The sequence below is a fragment of the Pyrgilauda ruficollis genome, unplaced genomic scaffold, assembly GCF_017590135.1.
Source record: "Pyrgilauda ruficollis isolate IOZ18807 unplaced genomic scaffold, ASM1759013v1 scaffold57, whole genome shotgun sequence".
NCBI classification, from domain to species: Eukaryota; Metazoa; Chordata; class Aves; order Passeriformes; family Passeridae; genus Pyrgilauda; species Pyrgilauda ruficollis.
In genome coordinates this window covers 83,566-106,323 of record NW_024527377.1, presented here as the reverse complement: position 1 = coordinate 106,323, position 22,758 = coordinate 83,566, and the positions used below count along the sequence as shown (strand labels likewise).

Below are 22,758 nucleotides of genomic sequence, written 5' to 3'. Positions count from 1 at the left end.
TTTTTTTTTTGGAGTCATATGGTCAGCCAGTGAAGAGGTACAGAAAAGAAACTGTGAAGGAGCACAGCCAGGACAGGTTACCCAAACTGGCCAAAGGGATATTCCACACCATGGAACATTATGCTCAGCAGATAAACTGGGGGAGTTACCTGGAAAGGGGCTAGCATTGATCAGCAAGCGGTGACCAGTTTTATTTGGCATCACTTATTTGGGTTTTTTTTCCTATTTATTTTTATTATTTACCATTATTATTGTATTTTATTTTGTTTTATCTTATTAAACTGCTCTTATCTCAACCTACCAGTTTTAGAGTTGATTCTTCTCCCCATTCCACTGCAGTTGGGGGGAAGAGCCAGTGGCTGCGTGGTGCCTCATCACCACAATACAAGACAGACATTAAAGCTATTAGGGAGTGTCCAAGGGAGGGCAGTGAGGATGGGGAAGGGTCTGGAGAAGAATTCATACGAGGAGCGGCTGAGGGTGCTTAGTCTGTTCAGCCTGGATGAGACTGAGGGGAGATCGTGCAGCCGGGTACAGCAGCAGATAGCGATCTCTTCTCTGCGGCGACCAGCGACAGCACTTGAGGGATGGCCTGAAGCTGTGTCAGGGGAGATTTAGGTTGGGTATCAGGAAAAGGCTCTTCACCCCGAGGGTGGCTGGGCACTGAACAGGCTCCCCAGGGAAGTGGCCACACATCAAGGCGCTGAAGAGGCGTTTGCACAAGGCTCAGGGCAGACGGTGTGACTCTCAGGAACGGTGCTGCGCAGGGCCAGGAGCTGCACTCGATGACCTTGCGGGTCCAACTCAGCTCATTCTGTGATTCTATTATTTCCAGCTGGGTTCAAACCACGATACCGCCTCAAAACTCCACCGCTCCCTTCCGAGCCCTCAGCGGACCCGGCAGCCCGGAGGCGCCCTCACGGCGCTGTACGGCCGCAGGCGGCCGGGGGGCGGGGCGAGGCGGCGGGCGGGCCGCCATGGCGGGCCGGGGCGGGGCGGNCGCGGGCCGGCGGCGGCGGGAGGAGGTGACGGCGGGCATGGGGGAAACGGGGCGGCCGGGCCGGGGGCGCGGTACCGCGGCGGGCTCGGCTCGGCTCGGCTCGGCTCGGCTGCGCTCCGGCGGCGGGTAGGGGAAGGGATGTCTCCCTGGAAAACGTCCGCCCCCGGCGCGGCGCGGAGCTCCGGGCGGGAAAGCCCCGCTGCCACCCCTGCCTCGGCAGGAAATGCCCTTTCCCGGGCCGGGCACCCCCGGAGGAGCCGCGGGAGGGCCGAGCCCGAGCCGTCGTGAACACCCCCGGAGTACGCAGCCACACGCACCCCACACAGGAGGGGACGGGCCTTGGAGGCCGCGGTGCCTCCCCCAGAGCCCGGGGCAGCTCCCGGCCGAGCACAGCCCGGTGGTCAGTGCCCGCCCCACGGCCTGGGGAGGCTCGAGCCTTCCTCTCACAGCACCAGCTGGGCCAAGGTGCTGGATGTGCTGCTGGATATGGTGCTGGGAACGCCCATTGGCAAAGCTTGCACGGTGTTGGGTGTTTCAGTACGCCACTGGGTTGTCAAAGGGGAAAAAATGTTGGGGCTTCTCTTGTGTTTGGGGCATTCTGAAGGCACGTGCATAGTGTTTGTGAAGTGGAATAAAGGGATATTCGGGCCATTGTGTTTGATTTCATGATACATTATGTGGCACTTAGCTTGAAGTTGATTAATTTCTCTGTTTGAAAGAAATAAGTTTTTGCCTTCATATGTTTTGTACCTTGACAGTAACTGAAGAACCTTAGCTGTGTTTTTAAATGTATTCATCATATATGATTCATGATTCATTTAAAAACATATTCCGTGATTGTAGGGTGCAGTTTGAAAGTATCATTGTGTGGGGTATGTAGGCTTTACTTGCTTGTGTAGGTGTTTAGCCAGCTTTCAGCAATCTGTTGTGGTTTCTGCCTACTGGATTTTTCACAAAGCTCTGTTTTACAGGATTTACAGTGTTTTCACCTCTGACTTTGGAACAGAAGTTCAGCAGAAATGTCGAGGATTGAAAAAATGAGTATCCTCGGAGTGAGGAGTTTCGGGGTAGAAGATAAAGACAAACAAATTATCACTTTCTTTAATCCATTAACAATTTTGGTGGGACCAAATGGTGCAGGAAAAACGGTAAGCCTCACTTTATATTTGGATTTGAGCTGTAAATAAGTCTGGAAGGCCGTAACGTGAATAATAATTTCTACAGAAAGATATTTAATAGTATTGCAAAAGTCATGCTGTTTGCTAGAAATATTGTGTTGTTTAGTGTTATTAGAAATCTGCTTTCATGCTTGGAATTTGCAGAGCACTGGTTGATATTTTTTCATAGGAAATTAATATCCCGATTAAAACTGCTTTTGCAAAGTATCATGTTTTCATGGTACTCAAAAATGAAAATGTTATTTCTCTCTCTTTACATATCTCATTTGTAAGTGTTCCTGTGGATTTGCCTGTAGTCCATCTTGGTTACTCTAAATTTGTCTTTATAACTGTATACTTACTTCTGTCTTCTTAGACCATCATTGAATGCCTTAAATATATATCCACTGGTGATTTTCCTCCTGGCACCAAAGGAAAAACATTTGTTCATGATCCCAAGGTAAGTCATAATGACTAGATGCAATGTGTGTTTGCTCCTAAGTAAAATACTCCACTGCACTCAGGTTGTGAATAAAACAGGGATGCTCAAGTTGTAGCCAGCCTTGAGCTGAAATGGAGAAAAGCAGAGAGCAGAGGGTGATTAGAACATGCCCCACAGGTGGAGAGGCACACATTCCTTTGGACCTTGAGAAGAATTCCCCTCATTCTGGTTTTTTTTTTCTTCTCCCACAGGTTGCCAATGAAACCGACGTTAGGGCTCAGATTCGGTTGCAGTTCCGAGATGTCAACGGGGAGGTCATGGCTGTCCAGCGCTCCATGGTCTGCACCATGAAAGGCAAGACTCCAGAGTTTAAAACACTGGAATCTGTCATTACTAGAACAAAGTAAGTTGTCAAGTGTTTCTTCTTACTTGGCATGAAGATAGCTTTGGATTTGGTATGTTTTTATGCATCAGATAAGAGAAGTTTACAGAATGCATTCTTTAACATAGCTACTAATTCTTTTAGATTGCAAAGATGTGTAGTTTCATTACTTTATCAGTTAGATGATTGAAAATTCCCACATGTGATAGCTGTGGTGTTAAGAAATACTTCCATCTGTTGACTTGCATTTATTTGAAAACTTCATTGGTAATAAGGGTGGTGAGGCACTAGCAGAGGTTCTCCACAGAATCTGTGACTGTCCTGTTTCTGGAAATATTCAAGGCCTGGGTGGATGAGGTTTGGAGCAACCTGGTTATGTGAGTAGCATTCCTGCTCATGGCAGAGGGAATGAGGTGGGTGGTACGGGCATTTCTAACCCAGATCATTCCATGATTCCATGATTGTAGGATACAGCTTGAAAGTATCGTTGTGTGGAGTATGTAGGCTTTACTTCCTTTAGTACCATTTTCAGTTTCACATCGTTTTTGGCCTGTGTTCAACTCCCATCTCCACTGTTTAAGTATATTCCTTTAACTCAAGAGCTGTCCTACCCCCTCTGGTGGTTCCTCAGAGTTCGAATATGTGAAACAGTCTGACTTCAAAAGTTGGCAGCGTTAAGCCTTTGTTGAGCATCGTAATTTTGTGCTTAAAAATTGTTACTTGTTAAAATGAGGTTATACTGTTAAAGTGCAGTTCACTTTTTGAAGAACTTGCCAGTAACTCCTTTGGGGATTTTCTCTGTCTCCACAGGCATGGCGAGAAGGTCAGTCTGAGTTCCAAGTGTGCTGAAATAGACCGGGAGATGATCAGCGCCCTTGGTGTTTCCAAATCTGTGCTTAACAATGTCATTTTCTGTCACCAAGAAGAATCCAACTGGCCCTTAAGTGAAGGGAAGGCCCTGAAACAAAAATTTGATGAGATCTTTTCAGCAACAAGGTTTTTCCCTTTACTGTAATCAAACAAAAACTAAGTAAAAAATGTCTTCTCATAACATAAATGTTAATAAAAATGTCTAAGACACTGTTTCATACTTCAGTATTGCTGTATTGCCAAAGCAGCTGAAATTTTGCTTTTTTTAAAGGTATATCAAAGCACTCGAAGCTCTGCGTCAGGTACGACTGAAACAAAGCTTGAAAGTAAAAGAGTGTCAGACAGAACTGAAATATCTGAAACAGAATAAAGAGAAAGCACAGGAAATCCAGGATCATCTCAGCAACAGAGAAGCTCAACTGGCTGCTTCTAAGGAGAATGTAATATCAATTGAGAATCAGCTTGAGCCTCTAAAGGTAATTTCCATGAGGATTATGTTAATACTTTAATACAAAACAATAAAAGAAGTGAAAAGTGGATGAATTTTTTTGTTAAAATCTTGCACTTTTGTATCTAATCCTTTGCCCTGCAGCAGACTCAAGCATACCTCAACTCACCTGGCAAATGCTGCTCTAATCTGTAAACAGTCATTGAAGGGTTAAGAACAGAATTCTTATAGCAGCATTGGATTTTTGTCAGTTTGAAATCTCTCTAAAATTTAGCTGGTATCTAAAACCATTTAAAGCTATAATTAAAACAAAAACCAAACTAAAACTTAATGTTTTGTATTTTAAAGATGTATTTAATGAAACTGGAGGTTTTGCACTGAAAATGATTGATTATGGGGTTCATGAACCGATGAGATATTTTACTTACCACATTTTTTTGCAGAGCTCTCTGGCAGTAGTTGAGCAGAATCTCACAAAAGTAATGAGGTTGGACAATGATGTGAAGGCCCTGGAGAGCAGGAAGCGGCAGATGGAAAAAGATAACCAAGATTTGCAACAGAAGATGGAAAAGGTTGCCTTTATGACAGAAAACTTAGATTTTTTTACTTTATCAGTCTAAGAAAAACAGTTTTCCAGTTTTGCTTGCTGCAGATTTTCGCTCTGTGTGTCTTATTATAGAGATTCTGTATGTGAGATGTTTAAACTCTTATTTCTTTAATTTTGTTATGGTAAAAACTATAAATTTTTAAAACATTAATAATTGACTTACAAATCTGTATGTGGTGTACAGGTTTTTCAAGGAACAGATGAACAACTAAGGGATAGATACCAGAACCACCAGAGAATAGTGAAGGAGAAGGAGAAGAGATTGTTGGACTGTAAGCGTGATTTAGACAGAGCCACTAAAGAGTGCCAGAGATTTAACAGTGAGAAATCAGAGCTGCTTATTGAACGAGGTAATTTGGACTTCGTTTATAGTCTTGTGTGTTGTCTAATGTAATTAAATCTGAAATGGAACTACTGATAATTGAAGTGATCTGAACTGGACAAAACTCCTAAAATGTGTGTTGGTTCAGGTTCACCTGCACAGTGGGGTGGGAGAGTCTTGCTGGTGGACAAGTTCAGGTGTTTTTCTCCTGGAGTTTCTAACGGGCATTTTTTCTCAGCTGTAATTACAACATGTAGTACATTTTGTCATATCAGAAGCATGAAAGCTGAATGCCTACCATTCTCCATGTCTCATGTGGGGACTGGGGACAAGTCAGAGGGCTTTAAGGAAATGTTCTTTCAATTGTGTATCCTTTTTTGATGGATTATGGGAATTTCAGCAAAGCTGTAGTAGTTCAGACACAGAATACTTGCTTACATAAAATACATTTGGGCTTTGTTTTTTAATCAGAATAATATTTTTAGTGATTTTAGGGACTTACTTTTGAATTACTGATTTATTTAATTCATACAAATTTAGCTACCTGAAATAGCAATCTCTACCTATAGCTTTTTATTCCGTAGCTTTTTGTGTTGTTGAAAAATACTTCAAGGTTTCAAAGGCTTTCAACTGGCTTTGAATCCTAGGTGTGTCTTCTGCCTCACTTTTTGAACACTTACGTCACTTTTTCTCTTTGTGGAGGTCGTCTTCAACTGCAGGCAGATCGTCACCAGGAGCACATTGTGACCAGGGATTCCTTAATTCAGTCTCTGGCAGCCCAGCTGGAGTTGGATGGGTTTGAGCGAGCCCCTTTCACTGAAAGGCACATTGCCAGTTTTCGCAGGCTGGTGAAGGACAGGCAGGACAGAGATACAGAAGATGCAAATCGTATGATGGTAAGAGTTTTGTTGTTTTAGTAGTGTAATTTGTATGGGCCATTGGTGTTTTATTGGTCCACATGGGTCTTTATGGTGCTGGGAGAAAGTGTTGATGGGGGGGAACTAAAGCTGGTTTTTTTTTAGAATTCTTGGTAATGTGTCAGCTGCATCTTTCCATGGAAATTTTGAAATTAGGAGTAATCACCAAGGCTATTGAACAGGCAGTTCATCACCGAGGTTCTTCTAGCTGTCCTCATGCTAGAACATGATCACTGATAAGCTCAGAAACCTGAGGAAGGATTACAGTGGGCAGCTGGTTTAAAAATAAACAACTTTTTGTTGAAGTCATGTTCAAATGGTGTTGCTGTCACAGAACATCTAGCTGTCCTCATGCTAGAACATGATCACTGATAAGCTCAAAAACCTGAGGAAGGATTACAGTGGGCAGCTGGTTTAAAAATAACTTTTTGTTGAAGTCGTGTTCAAAATGGAGTTGCTGTCACAGAACACTACTGGTATGATGCATCTGCATTTTCCTATCAAAAACATTTCCGCAGATAATTTTGGACAAGTTGTAGTTTTCTCAGTATTTCAATGTTTTACTGTGGTGAATATTGGCACACTAGTGTGAAAAAGTATTTTAAAATATTTTCCTGTTAAAAAATAATGACTATATTATTGCTGCTCTTCTTTCAGAGAGAATTTGCACAGAAAGAAACAATGAAACAAAAAGAGATAGATGAAATAAGAGACAAGAAAACTGGATTAGAAAGAACCATTGACCTGAAATCAGACATTCAGAATAAGAAACAAGCAGAGCTGAAGAATGTCAAATGTGAATTGCAGCAGTTGGAGGGGTTTTCAGACAGGGTTAGTGAGTTGGATGAGGAGATTGGCAAGATGGTAAGTTTGTGTGTAATTGAAGAAATTGTAGAAGCTTGAAGTAAAAACTTGTGGCTTTATCATTAAAAAAATATACCAAATCCCATAATCCCCCACCTTGATGTTTGCTCTTTCAGATGTGTTTTTGCCCTTTTAATACCCTTTATGCTTTGTCTGTTCAGTTAGTGCACCCTTTGGGGCAGGGTCTGTTCACTACCTTGTTTTTGTGCAGTCCACACATGGAATGTGCTGCTTCTGCTTGGTGAGTTGTAAACAGAGTAATAGCACAGCTGGCAAGTAGGAGATTGGTTACTCTCCAATTATTGGGCCAGAAACTTGAATTGAAAGTTCCATCCTACATACATTTTTGGAGATAACTTGTCTGTGAGATGGACTAGTTGGTTATAAGTGTTTTATCTGATGAAATAAAGTTACAAGCATTTTATGTTCCAGCTGAACAGCTGGTTATGCCTTTGTAGCCAAATATTTTATGTTTGTTAGCAGTATATGAATTCCACTTGACAGTGTTTTTTTAGCCTCCTCACTAGGGTAATTCCAAATTTAAGATACAGTAGATACTAAAATACAGACAATCAGACTAAGTATGAGTGAGCTTCTGGTAAAAGCATGAGCAAGTTTGGGCAGTGCTGCATTCCAGGACTGCATTCAGTATCTTCCTGTGGCTTTTCTTGCCCCACACCAGTCACAGCCTTTGTCCTTTCACATTTATTCTTTACAAATCTTGTGTCGTTCCTGTAACAGCTACTGATGCTGCTGCCAGGCAGCTGAAGAGGTTTCTTCTGTTTCCTTTAGCTAGAACTTTATTGATTTTTGTAATTATTTGTGTCTTCTGGGCTTTTATTTTTTGTGTAGGAACATGAGCTGGAGAAGGCTGAGAGGAACAGCGATGTAGAAACACTGGAACAGGAGGTACAGACTCTGCAAAGTGAGAAGACAAACCTGGACAAAGCTCTTAGGAAGTTGGATCAAGAGATGGAGCAGTTGAATCTACACACCACAACCATTACCCAAATGGAGATGCTGAAGAAAGACAAAGTAATGTTTTAATCAATATCTCATAAGAGAGGGGCATGAAATTGATACAGTCCTCCAACATTTGTGTATTTTTTCAGTGTGTTTGTGTATTTATCAACAATCAAATGTAGAGCTTCTGTCTGACTTCATAGATGCTATTAGCTTAATACATGCATTGATGGTTATAAACCTGAAGATAGGAAAATTTCATTTAAAATGCTTCATTTCCCCAGGCAGAGAAAGAAGATCAGATTAGAAAAGTAAAGTCAAGACATTCTGAGGAACTAACATCACTCCTGGGATACTTTCCCAGTAAAAAACAACTTGAAGACTGGCTTCATGGTAAAAATAAAAAGATTAATCAGACAAGGGATACTCTTGCTAATCTGAAGTAGGTATTAATTTAATAGATTATTTCTTCACAAGTTTTTATGTAATTATGAATTTAAATGTTGGAAAGTTTCATATGTTCAAAACACTTTTTACTTTAATTCATTAGTGTTTATTTAGATATCTACAAAATCAGAGAAAACATCCTGCAGAGTTTCTGTGATACAGAGCTGATATAATTTGTGCTAGTTAATAAAATCACAGTATTTGTAGTGTGTCAAAGACAGCACTAAAAGCAGATAGCAAAATAGTGATCTGGAACATCCTTAGTTGTTTGTACTAATTCTAGCTGAATGAATGTGCCTGGGGCTGGAAATTGCTGGTCTTCTGATTTTCTGATAAGTCACAGAGTGGTTAGTGATTATATCACAAATTCATGTGTGATTACCTGTTCTTGGTTTCATTTGATTATATAAAACAGTTAGAGTAGGAAGTTTCTCATCAGTAATCCTCTAGAAAACAAAAAGGATTTAAAATGAAACACTTATGCTGTACTTGGATTAATAAAAAGTTCATGCTATAGATTACATGAAAAATCAATAAAGAAGAACTGGTGAATAGTTCTGTAAGTCCAATTTCAGATTACCTTTCCATGGATTTTGGTTTTGCTTAAACAGTCTAAATCTTTGTGTTCAGGTAATAAAAGTGTTTCTGCATTCATATTTCAGCAAACGGCTGGCATCAGTAGAATATGATAAAACTTATGCCAGTAATGAGCTAAGGAAAAAAGAAGCCCAGTTGTCCAATCATGAAGCAAAACTTTTTGATGTTTGTGGAAGTCAAGATTTTGACAGTGACCTGAACAAACTTCAAGATGAAATTGAAAAAAGTTCCAAACAGCGAGGTAAATTTGTGTATAGCTTTACTTTTTTTCCCTGAAATACTGATTTAGCTGATTATGCACTGTTTATCCAACATAAGTGTTCTGTTTGTTTTTCACCCAGCTGTGCTTGCTGGAGCCACTGCAGTTTATTCACAGTTCATTACACAGCTGACAGAGGAGAACCAGTCTTGTTGTCCAGTTTGCCAAAGAGTTTTTCAGACAGAGGCTGAACTGCAGGATGTCATCAGTGATCTGCAGTCTAAACTGCGCCTTGCCCCAGACAAACTGAAGTCAACAGAGTCTGAGCTTAAAAGAAAAGAGAAAAAGCGTGATGAAATGATGAGTCTTAAACCACTGCGGTAAAGTGCTTAGGGAACCGTATGGTTACAGGCTGCTTTCTTTCAGATGTGTGGGGTTTGATTATAAAAAGCTATGCAGACATCAAGGAGGCTTTATTCTAGGGCTGGTTAATTAATTTCAAAATGTTGGTGGTGGGATAAATGTTTTGGGAGAATTTGAGAATGGATGAGGGTAGAGCTTTCCTTCACAAGAGGGCACTCTTGTTCAATGCTTTGTACCTTCTCCTGAGCACTTGCTGTAATGAAGTTAAAAACCAAAAGGGATTTTGTTTGCTTGTCTGCATAATCTCACTTAAAATGAGGGATATGTTACCTTAGCTAGGTATGTAACATAAGCTTAGTTAAATGTGGGCAAGGTTAAGGGGTTACTATTTTAACTAAATTTAGTCTTCCACTGCTAAATCATATAATGGATTTTGTGATCTTGAATGTCTTCAATTTATGCTGCTGTTTATGACCAAGGAAATTTTAGGGATTTATATTTTATTTAAGGCTCACTGTGGTTGAACTCCAAGATAAGGAAATTCCAGACCTGAGGAACAAGATCAAGAATGCTAACAGAGATTTGACAGGCCTGAAGGGTGAGATAGAAGAGCAGGAATCACTTCTCCAGACAGCTTTGTCTGAGGAGGAAGGTGCCAAAGCATGTTTACAGGATATAACTCTGATGGAAAGGTATCAGGTATGCTTTGGTAACTTTTTTTAAATGCATAAAATTATATTCCTTTGCATTTAAATATGTAGTTATTCAGTAATGTGACAGAACTTTGAGGTCCCTGCTTTAAAATACTTCCAAAGACAGTATAACCTAGATGATGTTGTACTAATAAACCTTAGATTTACAAAAGTTTTTTTTTTTTTTTTGAGCACCACAGAGTCCCTTGAGTTCTGGTTCAATTCTGTGCTATATGAACTGCAAGAAGAGGTGTAATCTAAAACTGAGCACAACCACAAGTACACCTAAGTGTTTTCAGTCCTTATAGTCATTATAGGTCACTGTATTCCCAGCATCTCACATGTGTTTCCTAGTTCTGTGCCATCTGAATATATAGTGAAGGGAAAGAGAAATCCTGCACTTTTTATTATTCTGGCATAGGAGACCGTTTTAAGCAGTTTTCATGCTTCTATTGTCAACACAAAATCTTTGCTTGACTGAGAACCTTCAAAGGAGCAATTAGGGAACCTGGGGCCAGACAAAGGACTGAGAGCATTTCACCAGGTGGAGATGTCAGCAGCTCCTGGGGCTCCAACAATTCCAGTATTGCAGGGACAGATTGCACGTGGAACTGTCCTGAAGTGGGCTGGGGACGTTAAAGGCCTGTGCATCTTTATTGGCTGATTCCATCCACAGTTAGGAATTCCAGTTCCTAGCAGCTGACATAAACCTACTGCCAGTGATGTGACATTGCTCTGCAGCAGAAGGAAATTGGAAGCTCTTGAGTGCCTCAAGCCCTGAGCTTGTTCTTATGTGCCAAAGGTGAAAAAATACATTGTTAAAGACTAATGCAGTAGTAATGGTGCTTTTCCTCATACTTTCAGACTGATATCAGGGATGTTGAACGAAAAATTGCTCAGCAGGAGGCTAAGCTGCTAGTTGTCAATTTAAGTAGAACTGTGCTTCAAGTAAGCAAAGAAAAACAAGAGAAAAAACACTTGTGGGATACAGGTAGGTTCTACAAATCTGTTATTTCATTTTTATACTAAAAGTAATGTTCCAAAATTCTTGCCATTAAAATTTTGGTTTATTTATTTTATGTTCTCAAATAACTCTGTTCTCCTAGTTTGTTGTTGCTGGTTTTTGGAGTCGTACCAGCTTAATTTAGAGATGAATTTTCGTAAGGATTACAATAATGGTTTTGATAACAGATTGACTCCTGTTTTCCTCTGCAGTTACCAGTAAAATTGAGTTAAATCAAAAACGCAAGCAGGACCAGCAAAGCCAGATTCAGCAGCTGAAGAGTGCAGTCAATGAGCTCAAGGCAGAGAAGCTGCAGATTGTCAGCAGCATGCAGCGGCGGCGGCAGCTGGAGGAGCAGACTGTGGAGTTAACCACTGAGGTTCAGTCCTTACGCAGAGAGATCAAGGTGAGAAATACTCCCAGTTGTCTAACCCTTAGCTTTGCTGGCCTTGAAATAAAAAATAATAATCTTGTTGTACTTAATATTGTCTCTAGTCCTAGATAATGGGATGGATTTTTAAATGTTTGTACTGTGTTGCTATTGTGTATCTTTGGGAATTTCTAGAACTTTTAAAATACATATTTTCACATTTCCTTTTTTTAATACACGCAAAAAAGAAATAAGTAACTACATTACTTTTTTTACTGCTTGAAAAATTATTGATCTTTACCAGAATGCGAAAATAAAAGCTATTTTTTTCCAATTACTTTTCAGGAAGCAGAAGAACAGGTACTTCCTTTGGAGGCAAAGTTAGACAAATTGCAGCAGGAGAAGGAGGAACTAGTGAATAAAAGGACTGCAAGTAATAAAGAAACACAAGAGAAGGTTTGTTTGCTCTTGGCCTAACTGTGAGACAGGATTGAATACTGTTTTTCAGTGGATGGAAGCTGTGGTATTGAGTTTGCTTTTAGGAAACATCAATAACACCAGGAGGTGCTTTAGATTGGTAGAGCTTTTAGGGAAGAAAAGGAACACGTCAGTCAGGACATGAACTCAATTGTAATTCACCTTTGGCAGTCTTGAAAAAAGACTTCTTGAGACATTTGGCAATATTTATTGGCTGATGGCATTCAAAAGCCCTTCCTAAGTAGACCCAAGAGGAACAGCAAGGATGACCATCACCCATCCTTGCCAAGAGACACACTGGTTCTTCCCAGGTTAAGTGGCCCTCATTTCTTTTGGGAAACATTTTCATGCTTATAAGAAGTACTGGCATTGTAGAAGCTGAAGACTTTATTAGAAAACTAAAGGGAGTTACAGTAAGGAATTGTACTTCGGTGGTACTGTTATCCACTATCTTTGATACAGAGCATATCTGTTCTTGGACAGAAGACCATATTTCATTTGATATCTTTTCTCTGCAGATGAATAGCATAAATGAGAAAGTTAAAGATATAAACAAGTATGTGAAAGAAATTGAAAACTATATTCAACAAGGCAAAGAAGACTATAAAAAGGTAATCTAAAAACCAGTCAGTAAAAAGTTAGCATTAAAAGTACTTTTGTTTTTAAATCATATGCCATTTTCTTTATCTTTCTTTAGCAAAAGGAGTCTGAACTTGATGAAGTAAATTCTCGTTTGGCTGCCTGTGAGAAACAGAAGGAAAAGATAAGTAAAGAGATGGAAATGACCCGGCAAGATATTGACACTCAAAAGGTGGATATATTGTTTAAAGTATACTTGGCATAGTTGAAATAACTCCTAGTTCTGGTTTGTCTGCCTGGGTCTGTACTGGTGTGAAATTAGCTTCCTCTTGATTTATTTGATCAGTTGTTAGTTGCTATACGTGCATTGGGCTGAAAATAGTCTTGAGATTTGTGTGTGGAAATTTAAAAACCATTTATCTCTAACTATCATCTGATGGTATTTCTAAGAGTTAAGTCTGGTGGGATAGTAGTCAGCATTTTCAGGAGTATCTGTATGTGGGGGATACATGCCTTTATAAGTAAAGTACAAGCTGCAGGTACCAAAAGTTGCTTGCTATTCCAGATTTATCATGTACTTTGAATTCTTGTGTATATGTTTCAAATACTGTTTACATTCCTTATAGGAAATATGTCTTTTCCCATTCTACCCTTTCAGTTACTGTCTAGTGTTGTAGAACTGCAACAGGGGACTTGGTTAAATCCATCCTTGGTGAAATCTACTTGTCCAGAAATCCATGGTTGAAACATGGATTAATATTCTCAAAAATAATCACTCTTGTGTTCACTTCTGGCAGTAAACACTGCTGAGTGTTATTCCAGTTTGAGAGATGAAATACTACTGCTGATTTCCATTTTATTCTATTTCTAGGACAATGTCAATTCTCACTGTGATCATTTTTGTTGTTTTCAATTCTTTTATCCTGGCAGCATGTTTCAGAGTTGTGCAGAACTGATACATTGTAATTGATAACCAACATGCTGAAACATTGTGCAATTTCTTGTTTCTTTGGAGTTAGATACAGGAAAGGTGGCTGGAGGATAACCTCACTCTGAGGAAGCGGAATGAAGAGCTAAAAGAAGTTGAAGACAATATAAAACAACTTATGAAGGAGATGGGAGAGATGAAAGTCCCCCAGATGAAAAAGTAAGCACCTTCAAAACAGAATGGTGTGCTTTGCACAGAATTCATTGAACATCTGGCTGTTGTAGTCACTGTGTTTTAGTGTGTCTGCTCCTCTTGTCACCCCACTCATGCAGGCTGCTTTCTCCTTCGCTCCTGTGTTTGGTTCATATCCCTGTGACAACAGTGTGAATGACTCTGAAATTATACAGTGCTTCTGGCTAGAAATAGAGATATCTGCTCATACCTTTTCCAGTGCTTTTCATGATGTTTACTGAGAAATCCACATTGGAATAATTCATGCTTCTGGATGAGAATATTTAGTTTGTATTTTCAGTCTGCTCATTTAGTTCCCAGCAGCAAATTTTATGTTTACTTCAATAGTTTAGAAATAATTGCTTAGATAATAAACACTTTTGAAAAGTAATTACTCCTTTGCTGGTTCTTGCATGTGAAATATTTATTTAGCATGCTAGAGTTTACCCAATAATTCATCTTATTTTGCTCAGTATCCATCTATAAAATTAATTTTTTTTGTTTATACATATACCACTTTAGCATTTGAACCTGACAGCTTTCTTCTCCCACTTAGAATAGTGATTAGAATATATTCTTAACAAACTTAAAAGTATTTTTATTTCAATAGTGTCTTCATTTCAGTGGCATTAGTGCTATAATTTTAATTGTTATGGACTTTATAGATATGATACAATGAGCTGTTGTCCAACATAAACTCAAAATTAGAACCCTGATTAAAAACTTGAAACACTAAATACAAAATACATGTGCGTCAACTCTGGTTTGACAGTGAGCAGAAACGTTTGGAGGAGAAAATAGAATCTCTGAAGAGGAACCATCACGTTGCTCTTGGCCGGCAGCGTGGGTTTGAGGAGGAGATTGTTCGCTTCAGAAAGGAGCTCCGCGAGCCACAGTTCAGAGATGCAGAAGAGAAATACAGGGACATGATGATTGTCATGAGAACAACAGAGCTGGTGAACAAAGATCTGGACCTTTATTACAAGGCTCTTGATAAGTAAGTGTTGTCAAATGAGGCTGATTCTTAAATGTTTTTGTCTTTATTGGTATTGATTACCTTGATGCAAAAGCGGCTTTCAATTTCAGGCTTCCAGGGTGACTTAGAGGAAATTGATATGATTCCTTGAGATACATCATTTCTCTTCATATATTCTGGCATTTAAATATTAAGAAAACATAAGATATAACTTCCTAAGTAAATTAATAAAACTATACTGGAAACTGCACAGGATTGGTGTGATGTAGGAAATTTGTAAGTTAATGCCTGTAATATACATATATTAAATGCATTGATGGTAGTAATTGGAATTTAATACAGTCATAGGTAAGTCTGACATTTGTATTCCCAATTCTCTGAAAGACTTGTTTGGAGTTTTGGTTGTTTTAGGAGTTATATTTGCAGTACAGCAGTAGGAGAGAGATAAGGAAAGGTGAAATCGATGATTAAATCCTTTATTTTTACCTGAGCCCTTCTACTTTCATTTCTATAGCAATAGATTTTAACATCTTCTGGTCATATCTTAACATGAATAAGATATACCAGGTAGATTTCTTGTTTCCCATGGCATTTTCTCAGGTAAATAATTGTGTTTTAAAAAATACTACAGTGTAGAGGGAGTTTTTTGCCCTTTTCCAGTGTGGGTGGTTTTGTGCTTATATTAAAGAAAGTAAGATCATAAGAAACATATCTGGCATTTGATGGAAAGTGTGGCAAGTTTTTTTCTTGTTTCTGTTTCCTCTGGAAGCTTGTTTGCTAGTCTTGGACTGACTGAGAAAAAAAAGCATCTCAAAATTGGTAACAGTATACAAAATAAAACATGTGGCTCCCTAAAAACCCTGTTTGTTTGGTTATAATGATGGAATAGCAGTGAACATCTTGATGGACAGTGGGACAGGATTTTGGAATCAGTGGATACATTTCAGGAAATAGAAAACTGGTGCTCAGTTGCAGAAAGATAAATACTAGGAATGAAAAAAGAGAAAGATAAGCATTTTGGTCACTGTAGGAATTCGCAATACACCTGTGTCTTGAATAAAGTATGGAATTTTGGCCTTCTCTTTAAAAGGGTTTGCTAGTGCTGGGAAAAGGAGCACAAAAGAGTAATTCCGTGGTTGAGGATACAGCGTAGTGGTCAAGAACATAAACAAAACAAATGAGAACTTTCCAAGTTGAAGGACATTCTAAAGGAACCGTGTCCTAAGCTGGTTTGATAATAACATTAAATAAAGTAAACATAATATTAGAATGTAAGCTAATCCAAAATTTGTGTGAAGATCTAAGTTATTCAGAGCGTGTATAAGTCTTCCCTTTCAGTTGTAATGGAAATGCACTCCAAGAATTTCCTTTTTAGAATTTTTTTGTATGGTATCAAGTCATCTATTGTTTCTATTTAAGGCTAAACAGGAAAACAGTCTTGTAATTTCAAGAAAAATAGATAAGCATCACTTAGCGGTAATCGTCTGAAAAATCAGCGAGGCAAAATGCTAACTCTAATGGCCAAAGCTGTATCTGTGGCTGGGAAAACCAACATTTTGGGTGTTCCATGCTATCAGATGATCTTTATTGACTCTGTTTAGAGATTAATGATAAATATTGATGAGGAGTGCATTCTTGGGCCTAAGCAAATAGTTGAAAATGCTTCATTTTTACTTAACAAAACCTATTAGAGTTGATACCTCAGTATTCCCCAGAACAGGTGGAAGAGCCAAGGTAGAAAAAGCAGATGTAAAAGTCCATTTCAGAAGGATGTTTTATTTCCACCACATTTTTTGAAAGAAGACATTGCCATAAAGTGAGTGAGCATTTCTTTCATTACAGAGTAGCTTTTCTGTAAAAAGCCAAGTGAGAAATGCAGTGTCCTGTCCTTTTCTGAGTAAGATTTCATCTGTTAAAGACCTAAAGCCATGCTACTATGTGAACCAGAGAAATTAAATTAAAAGTTATTAATGATATCCTGTGTTACTCTTGCTGCTGAAGAGAAAAGTATTTCTTGTCTCAATGCCTGCTTGGGAAATTACAAATTATTTTCTCAATAGGAATTCTCTGCTCTGAGGAGACTTTGGGGTCTCCTTTCCTGGTGTTGTTTGCCCTGTTGGCAGACTATGCCAGAGTAACAGTTCTGTTCTGGAAAGCTTAACATCAAATTCATCTTCTTGGTGTCAGGCTGAAAACAAACCTCACACATAAATCATAAATCTCTTAAAAAGTCAGGTAAAGTCATTCTCCATTGAGTGACTGCAAATATATTTGTTGTCATTACTTTCCTATTTCTTAGAACTGAGCTGCTTGTGAGCATAGAATTATTTACACAATGGCATATGGTTACTCTTCAGGTACTTCTCTGTCCAAAATAAACCAGTATTTTGTGTATTTTCAGTAAAAGTACTAAGGGAATGGAAAGGAAGCTGCCACCAGCCTTAAAACCCCTAGTGGTCCATAGCAGGTCATGGTTGCATCTCTAACAGTTCACATTTTTTGCTGTTTTTTAGAGCAATAATGACATTTCATAGCATGAAAATGGAAGAAATTAACAAAATAATTCGTGATCTGTGGCGAAGTATCTACAGAGGACAAGGTATGTAAAAATATTTTTTTAAGTTTTACCCATATGTATCCATTTGCTATTGAGCACTGCATAAGGAAGAGTGTTTGTTTGCATGATGGCAAATAGCTGGTTCCATTCTAAAGGCTGTATCTCTTCTTCACCGCTATAATCTTTTTATTGCACACAGTGTAATAATGTGCAGGATAAATAGAGTTAATTTTCACTTCTCTCTGTTTTCCAAAGGTTAGGTTTCTTTGTCACAGGACAGTGCATGAGTTCATTCCTTCCATTTTGGAAGAGTTAATTTCCAAGATGGATCCAGCAATGGGAGTTCTGAATGGAATTTTTATTGTTACTACATATTATACCTCTCATCTCCCATTAATCCTGTGACATTTTTCAAGATTTTTTGATAATGTACCAACCGTCTCCTTCCCATTTTCAGATATTGAATATATAGAAATTCGCTCTGATGCAGATGAGAATGTCTCAGCCACTGACAAAAGAAGAAATTACAATTACAGGGTAGTAATGGTGAAGGGAGATACAGCACTGGACATGCGGGGAAGGTGCAGTGCTGGGCAAAAGGTAAAAGCTCTTTATCTTCAGTACACAGCAACAGGGATTCTGAAAACTGACTCACATGAATGCAGAGGAGTCAAGTGACCAAAGGACAGGCAGCTCCAACTCTAATTTATTATTGTGTACAACTTCCCTTCACTCTCTCTGAGTGTTACACAGTATGTAACTCAACATCTGAACCCTGCTTTGGGCTGCCAAAATCCATTGTTTCAGATGGGCACTAGGCTGATGCCCTGCAGGAGTGAAGGGTTTGACTTCCTCTCTCCTCAGGTTCAAGTCCTCCCTCAAGTTTGTCTCTTCCTGGTTACCACTGAGCTAACCTCAGCTTCAGGTCTATTGATTTGCTCCGTGGTTTGTTTTTTTTTTCTTTCTGAGCCCTTGGTCTTCTTTTTGCAACTGAATCTACTTCTAAGTTGATAGGATCTCTCCCTCCCAGTTATGCTGCTTTCACCTGCTGCTGACTACATCCTTTCAGTTCACGTCACCAGTATCACACCTAGCCATACTTCCAGGCATTGCATTTCCTCCTGTGCTGTCACCTTGCAGCTCCGTGGGCTGTCCATTCATCTTCAGTAGCGCACACTGGCCAGGTGGCCTCATGACACGCCAGCTGTGTCATCAGAGTGCTCAGAGTTCATCACAGTTAACCACACCCACACATGCTGAGGGTTCTTTCCACCTGTCTGTTCTGTTAAATGTGTCCTCTCCTGGAGTAGTTTAGGATGTTGCGTTAGAGTCCTATGTAAGTGAGAGTGAAACTTGAGCAGGTTTCTTAGCTGAAATTCTGAGAATTCTTCTTTGATGATGAAATGTGATGCCAGCAGTCGTGATAATTGGAAAATATTTTTCCATTGAGTGTTCTGTAGTTTTTAGTAGTTCAGGAGATCTTGTAAATATGATTATGCATGTTGATGCAAAACTAACACAGAAGGTAGTAAATCCTACTGTCTTCCATTATAGTAAGAAGTCAGGAGTTCAGTAACTGAGTAATATGCAGAGAAATTTCCACCTGCTGCAGTGGGGTGGGCTCGAGCAGAGTGCAGGGCTAATGCGAATGGCAGTGTCATAGTGGCTTTACCTCAGATTAGAATCCTTACTTTCAGTGTCTTCTGAATTTTGAGTGCTTCTTTGTAGTGTCAATCTTTGAATTCAAACTAGAAGTTTCAGTGTAGTTTTTCAGTACTTAGTTACTGTCATTTTGTCAACTGTCAGCACATTGTTCTGTAAACTTCAATCACGGTTTGTAATGGCATTAAAAACAAGTTGTTTTGTGTAGATTCTCTTTAAACAGTTTGAAACTTGAGATGTTTGTGTTTTTTCCTTTCCCTCAGGTGCTTGCTTCTCTCATCATTCGCCTTGCTCTAGCAGAAACATTCTGTATCAACTGTGGCATTCTGGCCCTGGACGAGCCTACAACCAACCTCGACCGAGAAAACATCGAGTCCCTGGCACATGCCCTGGTGGAGTAAGTGAGCTCTCCTTGTGGTGCTTAACAATGGGCATTCTTCAATACCCATTTGCCAGTAGTGAATTATATTTTAAGCTGGCATGTCTTTGTTGTGAGTCATTTTAGGTTCAATCTCTATCTGGAAAAGAAAAAGGTATTTCTTATATAATTTGAGGGGTTTTTTATGTGGTTAAAAAGAGTGGGTAATCAGCATTAGATTACTCGGTATCATATCATTCGGTATCAATATTGAAATGTTTTTGTGCTATGTTTGTGCAAGCTCTCTGATGCTGACATGGATGTAGGTAAATGCACACTGATATCTCTTTGTAGGATAATAAAGAGCCGCTTACACCAACGCAACTTTCAGCTGCTGGTGATTACTCATGATGAAGATTTTGTTGAACTTCTGGGCCGTTCTGAGTACGTGGAAACATTCTACAGGATAAAGAAGAACATTGACCAGTGCTCTGAGATCATGAAATGCAGTGTCAGTTCCCTAGGCTCCTATGTTCATTAGAATGTCAAGTAATTACATATTATAGGCAGCCTAACCTGATACATTATACACTGCCTGACGTGACAGAGCTCAGTGTAGGTGTCTGAAAATGTAGTTCCTTCCTATCATATTCTACTGAAGATTTGTAACAATTTTAGCCAGAGTCTAAAACTGTGAGACTTTTACATTTCTTACCTTTCTACATATTTCTGTGCCTGGGCTTAGGAATCAACATAATTTGAAAGAATTTAAATTACTACCACACAGTTAAATTTTGATGTATTTTATGCTTTAAAAGTGGAAATAAAGTTGTGATGTTCTTTTTGCATGTTGTGTTGGACAAGTTGCAGGTTCTCTGGAATAGCTGCAGCTCTGCCAGGGCAATACAGCTTGCTCTCCATCTCTGGCAAGGTTAGCACTGATGGGTATCACTTTGGTTGAAGGTGTGTTCATTGCTACCCACCTAATCTACCCAGAATTGACAAGCTTCAAAGAGAACTTGTACTGCTTTCTCTACAAGGTAACCTAACTCTGGCTGTTCAAAGACAATCTTCCCTTGCTTCAGAATAAAGCAAAGGCCCATCTCTAACCAGATGAATGAGTGAATTCTCTGCTCAGTGAGAATTCTCTGCTCAGTCGTGTTCTAATTCTTCATGGCAGTGTCTGCAAAGGGGGAAATGGAGCATAAGTGTCTCAGAGATTTAGTGTGGATGCTGAGCTTTGCCTGCCCTGCTCTGAGCTCTTCCTGAAGCTCTTTTCCTTGGAGTGACAGCTGCTAGGGGCCCTGCAGCTTGGCAGTCCCAGGGAACCTGCTCCTCAATGGGAGTGACAGTGGAAAGCCATGGGGGTGGCCTGCTGCAAAATGCAAAGGGCCTGATCAGAGTTCTGAGGCTGCACAAAGCATGCTGCTTCCAAAGCCATGCAAGCCCTGAGGGAAGGAATTTCTGCATCCCTGTTTCTTTGTAGATGAGTCAGGCACTACCTTGAATTCTTGGTAGGAGTCCACAAGCAGAAGCTGGATTTGTAATTCTTTAAATTCTTGCAGTCAGCAGTGATGGGCTGACCCTCCTCAGCAAACAGTGTATGACCAAAGCACAATTTCAGAGGAAAAACCTTTAAACCACCATTAAAGAAAGTTAATTTCTGTAACATCAGCATATTTCTCTTTGGCAAATGCTTAAATAAGCCTAAGAGCATTGCATACTGTCTTCCTTCTCTTCCAGGGTGCAGGAATCCCTTTATTTTGCAGGGATAAGGAGGAGTTGACAGGAGAGGGGTGCAAGCAGACCTGGCTTGTGTAGGCAGGGCCTGGGGCTGGCTGAGCATGATGGACCAGGTGCAGCTGAGCCCCTCACTGGACATCACACACCCCTAACAGCCCCTGCTGAGGAGTGGGGACATCTGCAGAGAGAAGGACAGAGCCCAGTGGCCCCCAGCTCTGGTTCTTCTCGCTGGCAAAGGCTCTCAGGCCTCAGGAGGTGCCTAGAAGAGAAATGGCAGAAACCAAGATCTTCAGCTAAGGATTATTTCTACCTAAATTTTCTGAAGCTGCAAGCCAGCAGTGTCAGGGTGACCCCAGTCATCGGGAAACCACTCAAAGATAAGAAAATGAACGGGACTTCCTAGCAATTACGCTTTCACCAATTCCCCAAAAAAGCAATGAACACACAGCTGGGGAGGGAGGAGGGAGAGCAGGGATAGGAAAATGCTGCTAACCTGCATTATGTTTGCAGTTTTGAATAAGAAGCTTCACTGACTCTAGTACTACTTCCTGAAGGGAAATTTTCTGAAAGATATAATCAACAGAAAAAAAAAAAAAAGTGCTTTGTCTTTTCAAATTTGCCTGTACAACAAATGTTTATTTTAGCATGACATGTACACCCCAGCTCTGCACCGTCACAGAAGTGACTCCCCAGCCTTTGTAAATTCTGTCCTGCTATTTTTTCCAGCTTAAGGCCGTGGCTCACAGTTCCTCTATGAAGTACTTTGGGTGCATTTTTGCCTAATTGGCCTTTCCCAAGTTTATCCTCATTTTGACATTAAACATTTTTCCAGAACATAGGGAAAACACAGGAAATGTAGTGGGAAACCAAACTCTCCTATATTAAATCCATTAAAATTATTTTTAAAAATTCACTGAATAATTTGAATAATCCTTTACAGCCAACAACATGGAAAAGAGACTCTGCCAGCCCCATGGTTTTCATGTGGACTGGAAAATAAAAAACGTGTTTATGTGAATCAAGTGTAAGAGAAACTTCTAGGACTTCCATGATACTCTGCTGTCGATGGGCACCTTGGGAGAGTGAGGGCAGAGAGGGCCCTGATTGCTCTGGTGGTGGCAGTGCTGGCACCTCAGCTGTGCCCACAGGAAGCGGCAGCAGACGGGCAGGGGGATCCCTGCTGTGCCATGGCTTCCTGCCCTGTCACACGGGGACAGCCACCACCCCGCGTGGGAGGGCTGGAGGGGAGGGTGGCACAGGAGCAGGGCACCCCAGCAGAGGGATTCTTGCCCCTACCTGATAATACACCAAGTGCAGAACCAAGCAGAGACATTTCATGGCAAACAGGGCACAGATTTATTGCTGTAACTCACTGGGCAGGTGGCAAAGTGGTGAAGAAAGTTTCTGTCCAGTTCCCATTTCGGTGGGATTGGGGGTGGATTTCCAGCAGTGGGGGGAGCACCCGCCCTCCAGACAGCAATCCATGCACGCACGCAGATACACCGTGGTTAAGAGCCAAAAATAACAGCTGCAAAATAGCAAAAATATCAACTCAGTGAAATTGCAGCAGGGAATTGAGCTGAGATTCAGGCACTTGCCTGGGA

General features: G+C 40.2%; 1 protein-coding gene across 5 annotated transcripts; it reads left to right on the top strand.

Moving 5' to 3' along the window:
• The first annotated feature begins 1,000 nt into the window (after positions 1–1,000).
• Positions 1,001–20,325, top strand: RAD50 (RAD50 double strand break repair protein). Of its 5 annotated transcripts, none has more exons than XM_041482143.1 (26): positions 1,001–1,025; positions 1,972–2,148; positions 2,534–2,617; positions 2,851–3,002; positions 3,792–3,977; positions 4,123–4,327; positions 4,743–4,871; positions 5,091–5,256; positions 5,931–6,124; positions 6,803–7,009; positions 7,862–8,044; positions 8,257–8,414; positions 9,082–9,257; positions 9,358–9,595; positions 10,088–10,277; positions 11,135–11,261; positions 11,486–11,679; positions 11,989–12,099; positions 12,639–12,731; positions 12,818–12,931; positions 13,719–13,846; positions 14,631–14,855; positions 17,348–17,433; positions 17,849–17,991; positions 19,317–19,450; positions 19,766–20,323. In XM_041482143.1, the coding sequence occupies exons 2-26, from the start codon at positions 2,020–2,022 to the stop codon at positions 19,950–19,952; spliced, it is 3,939 nt and encodes a 1,312-aa protein (XP_041338077.1). In that variant the 5' UTR covers positions 1,001–1,025; positions 1,972–2,019; the 3' UTR covers positions 19,953–20,323. The 5 variants fall into 5 exon arrangements, with proteins under 5 accessions (XP_041338077.1, XP_041338078.1, XP_041338076.1 ...); XM_041482144.1 differs by lacking the exon at positions 1,001–1,025 and adding an exon at positions 1,037–1,299; XM_041482142.1 differs by lacking the exon at positions 1,001–1,025 and adding an exon at positions 1,037–1,465.
• The last annotated feature ends 2,433 nt before the right edge of the window (positions 20,326–22,758 follow it).

Excerpts from the sequence above, each read along its gene's own strand:
- RAD50 (XM_041482143.1), top strand. The coding sequence starts at position 2,020 with ATGTCGAGGATTGAAAAAATGAGTATCCTCGGAGTGAGGAGTTTCGGG. Across the intron at positions 2,618-2,850 it reads CATTTGTTCATGATCCCAAG|GTTGCCAATGAAACCGACGT; the intron begins GTAAGTCATAAT and ends CTTCTCCCACAG. Across the intron at positions 6,125-6,802 it reads AAGATGCAAATCGTATGATG|AGAGAATTTGCACAGAAAGA; the intron begins GTAAGAGTTTTG and ends CTCTTCTTTCAG.